Source organism: Temnothorax nylanderi, unplaced genomic scaffold, assembly GCF_030848795.1.
Source record: "Temnothorax nylanderi isolate EJ_2023f unplaced genomic scaffold, tnyl_v1.0 TNYL_tig0457_pilon, whole genome shotgun sequence".
Classification (NCBI taxonomy): Eukaryota; Metazoa; Arthropoda; class Insecta; order Hymenoptera; family Formicidae; genus Temnothorax; species Temnothorax nylanderi.
The window spans coordinates 88652-96121 of record NW_027249519.1 but is presented as its reverse complement, the minus strand read 5'-3'; the positions used below and the strand labels follow the sequence as shown (position 1 = coordinate 96121).

The following is a 7470-nucleotide window of genomic DNA, read 5'->3' as shown; positions in this document are numbered from 1 at the left end:
CCTGAAAATCTAGCATCTTTCAATCTGCGTGTTGAAATAAATTCCTCAGGCAAGTTATTGGTTTTACTAACTTCTGTTTTACTAAATATTGTATGTGAGACTATTTTATTCGACGAATCTTTAAAGATACATAATATATTGGTTGTATTTTTTATGCGACCCAGCTGGCCAAGTTTATTATATTCAATTAATATTAAATAATAAATTTCAATTAAATAGTGAATTAAATATTAATAAACTTGGCCAGCTGGATCGATATAAGAAATACAACCAGTTGTTTTTAATTGTTTTCTGATTTAATAACTTATTTCTCAAATAATATATTTATTGGTAAACAGGTGAGACTTCAGTGCCAGAAACAGAACTGTTGTTCAATGAACAGCCTGTTGTAAATTCTGAAGAAAATAAAAAGTCAACAGTTAACATCTCTGGCAAGAAAGGTACGCATTTTTTTATATTGTAATTTTTTTCTTCTTATGCACTTTGTCTGCTTTATTCATTACCAATTCTTTTTTTTTGCCACAGGTGCAGCGTCATGGAAGGATGATTATGCCGTTAAAACTCTCATTGACGAATGGAGAGGACATGAGAGCTATTTCAAGAGCACTACCATTACTAACAAAAAAGTCTGGGAAATGATAGCTAGCAAGTTAAAAAAAGAGAACCCATTCTGGAACTATACCGGACAGCAATGTGAAGACAAATTTAAGGACCTTAGAAAACACTATGTAAAAGCTAGGGATCAGAATGAGAAGGGCAGTGGTCTTCCAGTTGCTACATGCAAGTTTTATAACAAAATGGATGATGTTCTTGGCGATAAGCCAGCTGTGAAGCCTGTGTCCATAGCTTCAACACTAAAGAGGCGTAATGAATTTGATACTCAGAACTGTTCAAGTGCATCTTCTGTACTCATAGGCAGCAGTGAAGGCGACAGTGAGAATGGATGTATTTCTACTCCTAAATCTAAAAAAAAGAAAAGTATTACTGAAAGAAACATCGAAAGACTACTTACCATAAGAACAGAGGAATCTAAGAAAAAAGAAGAGGCGCAACAGAAGAGGCACACTGAGCGTATGGAGCGACAGGATCGTGCCATTGAGGTTTATCAAAGTGCAATGAACCGACTCCTGGAGAAGTTATAGGAGTTGTAAGTGGTGTATAGTTTTTCTCTGTTTTGACAATGTGCATTACTTTCTTTAATTCTTTTCTTGTTTTTTGTTGTAGAGTTCCATATTATTGAAGCACTTGACACTTCCGTTGGCTACTAGAGAGACCAAGAAGGTTTATGACCAAAGATTAAATTAATGTATGATTTCGTTATTTGATACAGTTCTCCAGCTAGTCTGAGATGATTTCCGTTCATTGTGCAATTTTTGTTTTGTTTCTAATTTGCATTTACTTTTAATAGTACTCTTATTATTATTTAGTAGTATTCTTTTTTTTCTATATTAATCTTTAATAGTTTAAGTACTTCAGTCTCTTAAGTTGTAAAAAATCAAACTCACATAATTGTGTGAAGTTAATTGTATATAATTATGGAAGGGTTTGATTTTTTAAGGATTGGTCCTACCTCAAATATTTTTAAGATTTTTTTTAAATATTGTCAGCTTATGTACCTCCTATATTTTTATGTTAAAGGTATAAAAGAATTTAGACATGATTTAATAGTAAGAATGTAGGATATTAATTATCATACAAAAGATATAAGAGTTACATGTTTTTGTGATTGATGCTACCTCAAGTATTATTGGGGTTATTAGATTCATGGCATATGTTGTCAATTCAGGTATTTAATGTGATTTAATGATTAAAGACTGAGAAACACTTTGAGTTATGTTAAGGATTGTGACGTTGCAGTTTCGCTGCCTCGTTGCAGCGCCCCGCCGCCGTCACAAGGCGCGGGTTTCGCGACCTTTCACGCCCGAGGACGGTTCAACGAATCGATGCGAGATCTCCAGGGGCATATTAGTCATTGCGTTACGATATACTGATCCCTTTTATTTTGTATTATTGCGTGGCGCCTCACCGAGCTGAGACTGGAGTTCCTGAGAGGATACAGAGGAAGCGGACGCGGAGTCGACGAGAAGGATAACGGCGAGAGCTCGGACGACGGAAAGCGGATCGAAGCGACCCGCGGGCCGCCGAAAGCGACGGAGCGCAGGAACACGCGCGCGGCGCGTGAAACAGCGGCGGGCGGACCCATAATGGCAGGGCCCCGGGACGCCGGGGCAAAAATCAGCCCATCTGTCCTCCTTACACTGCTGACCGGATTCCGGGATGGATGGCCACCATTCCCGAACCGGTGCGGGAAGGAACACGGAGGCAGACACGTCCCGTCCGCCGCCGGGAAGAATCCCGGAAAAGTTGCCGCGCGAGCGAAGGGCCGTTTAGCGCCCCGCGGAAAGCCGTAATTCACGGCCCTACGCACGAATCCGCCGCGAGCCTGCGAGCTCACCCCTCATTGGTCCGCGCTCCAACGTCGCGGGGCCGCGTACGCCCGGGGTGGGGTGCGCTATCGATTCCGCCATCGAGCGAAATTTCGGGAGCATTCGTAAATCGTCCTCGGTGATCGACGCACGTCGAAAGTCAAATCGCGGTATTGCCTCAACGTTAAGTCGCATTCCGGAGCCGAGTACGACGTCCGGCCGCTATCTCTTTCGACCCTTGGGACGACGGCGAGGACCCTCGGAAGAGAATCGGCCTACGGTGAGGTTGCCTCGGTAACATATTATGTAAAGCCACGACACCGCTCCCCGGGTCGCGCTCTCGCTCGGGAAAATTCGCGATAATTAGCGTATTCGCCGACAAGGCGTATTTAGCGATCGATAGCGAGAGCGAGGGGCACCGGAATGGTCTCGTGGCCGTGGGATCGCGATCGAAGTATACGAACCTCTGGAGATCGCGGTAGGCGCGTCGATGACGACGTTCGATATCGCGAATGCGCCATTTCTCGCGCCCTTCACGTCCACGATCGCGTGTCTCGTTAGGCGTAGTATTTCGCCCGGTCGAGCCTTAGATTCCGTACGCGTAACTAATGGCGTCAGAGGGATATTCGCGTTGGTGTAATTGCGTTACTCACGATTCGCGTTCGGACATTTAGACTATCCTCGCGATATCGGCTGCGTTGAGAGATTATTCGCGGAAGGTTGTGGTTCGCCTTAAGATACCATTCGCGTCGACCTAATGTTGCGTCTCGTTATCCCTCGCGGTAATTCCGTATCTTTCTCGCGTTAATTCGAGTATTTCGCGTTATGCCGAGTGTCTCGGCGCATCATGGTTCGCGTCGGACGATCGCTGACGATCGCGTGTGTTGCGTTTGATCAGAATCACTGGCGTAATCTCAGTTCTTGCGTTAGGATAAATCGGTCATTTCGCGTTCGTTATAATATTGCTCGCGGTACTTCCGTATATTTTCTCGCGTTAGTTTAGTATTTCGCGTTTCGTCGAGCGCCCCGGCGCCTTATTCTTCGCGTGAGGATATCCCTGGCGATATCACATGTTGCGTTCGTTCCTTCTTACGTTGGGACGTTACTCGCGTCGCGTTCGTTGCGTTAGTTTAAGATTATTCTGTGCGTTAGCTTAAGATTACTCTTTGCGTTAGTTTAAGATATTTGGCGACAGAATCCCGGCACGGGTTTGGAAACTTGCGTTCACGCGCTCCAAGCGTGGCGCATTATCATTTCGCGGTATTTCGCGCTATTATTTCGCGTTTATTTCCGTTATGTCGTAGTCCGTCGTAATTTGTACCGATACTTTATGTTATTTGCCCGCGAAATATTCTACTATTATTAGCTGCGAAATTATATGATCTCGAGGATTTTGTAAGTTTAGTTTTCCTCGCGCGTATACTGAGTTAACGTAATTTTCCGTTTATTTCTGGCGTCCGCGTTATCATATTTTGTATTCGAAATTTGACGCCCGCGTTATCTACCACCTGCTATTTGCTTTTGTTTTGAAAGCCCCATTGGCATTTACTGTTCATCCGGGGATCATTACAGAATAAATGTTATTCTTTATTTGTTAATGGCTTGAGTTACGACATTCGTTATTAATTAGGCGTCACCCCGCCGAATACTGCGCTGCCCTTCATCAACCCCGCCCTGCTATTAGGTCGAGCTAGCCATTCCCTCGCACACCGACTTATTCGTTTTGCGTCTCGTTTTTGGTTTCTCGCGATTTCGCGGACGCGAATTTACGCGTCTGGCGCCCAACAAGAGAATCGCTTCGTGAAGTGTCGGAGGTGCGAGAGAATCACCGGAGAGGCCTATCATCCCGCTCTCCTTTCCCCTTTTGATCCGGCACACGTCCCGGACCGCTCCGGGAGTGAAAAAGTCGTGACAGGATATATATATTTTTTATAATATATAATTTTAAATATATAAGTTCTAAGGATATATATTTTCCAAGTAAAATGACATGATTGAAAATAAATACAGTTCTATCACAAATATTTATGCTTTGATTCAATTACTTTAGTTTCCATCAAGAAACCTTGTTTACTGACAAAATAATACATGATTAGAAGTGTTACATTACTATACTAAACTAAACAAGCGTTGCAAGATAATTTCTTTTTGCCACACCACCAGCATCATCTTCATCTGCCACTGGGTCTTGAACAGCATGGACTTCATTTTCCTGGCCTTCTATGATGTATTCTTCTATGTTTTCATCAAGTTTTTCGAGGCAGATGTTGTGAAGAACTGTGCAAGCAATTATCACAAAGGGGATCATGTCCGTTCTATTCATGTCCAGATACTTCAGCCTCCGAAATCTTCCTTTTAACAATGCAAAAGCTCGTTCAATGACTTGCCTAACTTTAGACAGTATGTCGTTGAACCTTTTTGAGCCTGCAAAGGAAAATGTTCTGAATAATTTCATGGTTTGGATATGCAGCAAAAAAATTAAAAAAATGTTTACCATGTGAGGAAGACTAGAAAATGAAAAACTAATATGATTGTATAGATACAAGCACCGAAGATCCAAACAAAGTATTAGCGTACGGTGTACCGGGAAATCTCAGTTGCGCACGGAATAATTCGGACACAGCAGGTTGAAAGAATCGGACACAATAAGAACCCATAGCGGTTAGAATCGGATACAATGCTAATCGGACACAATTTCACATGGGTTTGTAATTTTCTGCGCAAATCGAGATCTACACATATCGACCGGTGCTTTCAATCATTGACGAGATCTATAACTGTACAATTACACATAGGTTTACAACTTTCCGCACGAAGCGAAGTTTGCTTCACCTCGTCGATAGAAATTGTGTCCGATTGGCCTTGTGTCCGATTCCAACCGCTGTTTGTCCGTTTCTTATTATGTCCGATTAATTCAACCTGCTGTGTCCGATTTGTTCTGTGCGTAACTGGGACTCATTCGTATGTACTCACCGCTGTAAGATTACCACGATCACGAAAAGCAGAAATACACCAACGCAAGACAGGGTAAGCTTTGTCACCAATAATGTATTCCTCGTTAGGAAAATATAATTGTCTATCCCTCTGTACTTCTGACCAAAGATCAGAATTCCTAAACACCCTTATGTCACCGACAGATCCTGGGTAACCGGTAAAGCAATCCAGAAACACCAACTCAGAGTCGCATATAGCCTGAAGTATAACAGCATAGTTTTTCTTGTACGTCTTGTAGGACAGAGAGTCTTTCTGAAAAAGAATCATGGCAAGTTTAAGCATATCCGGTATTCAGAGATAACAATGTTATTTTAATTTCAAACCTGCTCAACAAATTTTACGCATAAAATCATGTTATGATTAGAATATTGGAAAAACTCATCAAAAGAAATATTTGCATTGTCTTTTAAACTAAAAAACTTACATGTGGCTGCTTTATGGAAATGTGAGTACCATCCACAGCTCCAATTATGTCAGGTAGCACTGACAACCTCTGAAATTTCTCTTTCAATGTTGCTAATCTGTCTCCTCTTGGCCACTGTACGACATCTCCAGCGATGTCGTTCAAGGCTTGTACAACTCTCATAAAACTGACACTCAGTGAGCTTTTGCCCATATCAAATCTTTCCCCTACAGACCTGAAACAAATATACTTATTTACAGGCAAAGTTCATACTTCATACTCACATAGTTCTAATTTTCTTGGTCGTAAATCACATATCAACATGATACACTTTAAAACCTGTAATTGCATAGTTTTCATTGTCTCTTTAGAAAAATATTTTAAGAGAAACTTACTTGTAGGAGTCTGGTGTAGCCAACAACCAAAGGGTTGCAAGCAATTGCTTCCTGACTGGAATGGGAGGTTTCACACCAATATTTCCTTGCAAAGTTGGTGCCAATCTCTGTTCGAGCCGATTGTACGTTGTAGGTGTTATGCGAAAATGCTGTCTGAACTGTTCATGATAAAATTGTGGGATTGTACGTTCTATATAATCTAAAATTCTTACAGGTTTACGTTGGGGTCCTCGCAACTGCAAATGTATTCGCATATCCAACTCATCGTCAGAGGCATCACTATCATTACTGCTGTCACTATCACTTTCCATTATCTCTTGTAAAAAATTATTGCTAATAGTCACAGCCAATGCTACAATTCCTCGGCGATCCATCTTTAAGGTTAGGTATTTGTTAGACGTTTTGTTTGTGTGGCGCCTTCATACGAATCATACGGCCCCCAGGTGCGTTCAGATTCTCCAGCCTACCGAGGCCACCCGACAGTAGCTCCTCCCACTCCCGGTCCACCCTACCCTCACCCTCAGAAAGAGAGATCTGAACGCACCCCAGGAAGTCGGTCCGGAAACCTGTTCGGGGGCATCTCCAAAGAGGTGCGCATAGGTCGGCGTCAACGGCCGACACTCAAAGTGCACACAGACGACTTCTCCAGGAAGTCGGTCCGGAAACCTGTTCGGGGGCATCTCCAAAAAGGTGCGCACAGGTCGGCGTCAACGGCCGACACCTAAAAGTGCACACGGACGTCTTCTCCAGGAAGTCGGTCCGGAAATATCATCAGAGGGGCACCTCAAAAAAGGTGCGCACGGGTCGGCGTCAACGGCCCACAACCCAGAATACACCCGGACATCTTCTACAGGGAATCGATCTGGAATCATCATCGGGGACGTCTCCGAGGCGGTGCGCACGGGTCGGCGTCAACGGCACCACGAAGAAGAAGGTGAAAACCTGGTGCAGCGGTACCGAAGGAAGGGGACCTCCACATGGTAACTGCGCGTGGAAATTTCCACCCGGGAGCGTCCGAAAGGGGGGCACGGGGACAAGCGTGATAATCACGCGCGGCGATATGGGAGCGCGTGCGAAAACAAACAAAAACCGAAAGAGAAAGTTGTGACGTCACGGCGAACGACGAAAACAACCCGAGAGTAGGGATGGTTCGGCATGGTGGGGAGCCAGCGCGAGATAGGCGGCTCGAGGCAGTCTCTCGAGTATCGGCTTAGCGAACGGACGTGTCTCATAGTAGTTCCGCGTAACGCAA

At 43.8% G+C, this 7470-nt stretch overlaps 1 protein-coding gene and 1 pseudogene across 1 annotated transcript; one reads left to right on the top strand and one right to left on the bottom strand.

The window, feature by feature from the left end:
• Window positions 1-635: 635 nt before the first annotated feature.
• On the top strand, window positions 636-1142 carry LOC139782975 (uncharacterized; annotated as a pseudogene).
• Window positions 1143-4545: 3403 nt separating this feature from the next.
• On the bottom strand, window positions 4546-6529 carry LOC139782969 (uncharacterized). Its single transcript, XM_071722070.1, has 4 exons — window positions 6219-6529; window positions 5845-6058; window positions 5396-5672; window positions 4546-4850 (listed from the first exon to the last, which is right to left on the bottom strand). Exons 1-4 carry the CDS (start codon window positions 6527-6529, stop codon window positions 4546-4548), a joined length of 1107 nt encoding a protein of 368 aa, XP_071578171.1.
• Between the last annotated feature and the right edge of the window lie 941 nt (window positions 6530-7470).

Excerpts from the sequence above, each read along its gene's own strand:
- LOC139782969 (XM_071722070.1), bottom strand. The coding sequence starts at position 6,529 with ATGGAAAGTGATAGTGACAGCAGTAATGATAGTGATGCCTCTGACGAT. Across the intron at positions 6,059-6,218 it reads GCTACACCAGACTCCTACAA|GTCTGTAGGGGAAAGATTTG; the intron begins GTAAGTTTCTCT and ends TATTTGTTTCAG. Across the intron at positions 4,851-5,395 it reads TGGTAATCTTACAGCGGTGA|GCTCAAAAAGGTTCAACGAC; the intron begins GTACATACGAAT and ends TTTCCTTTGCAG.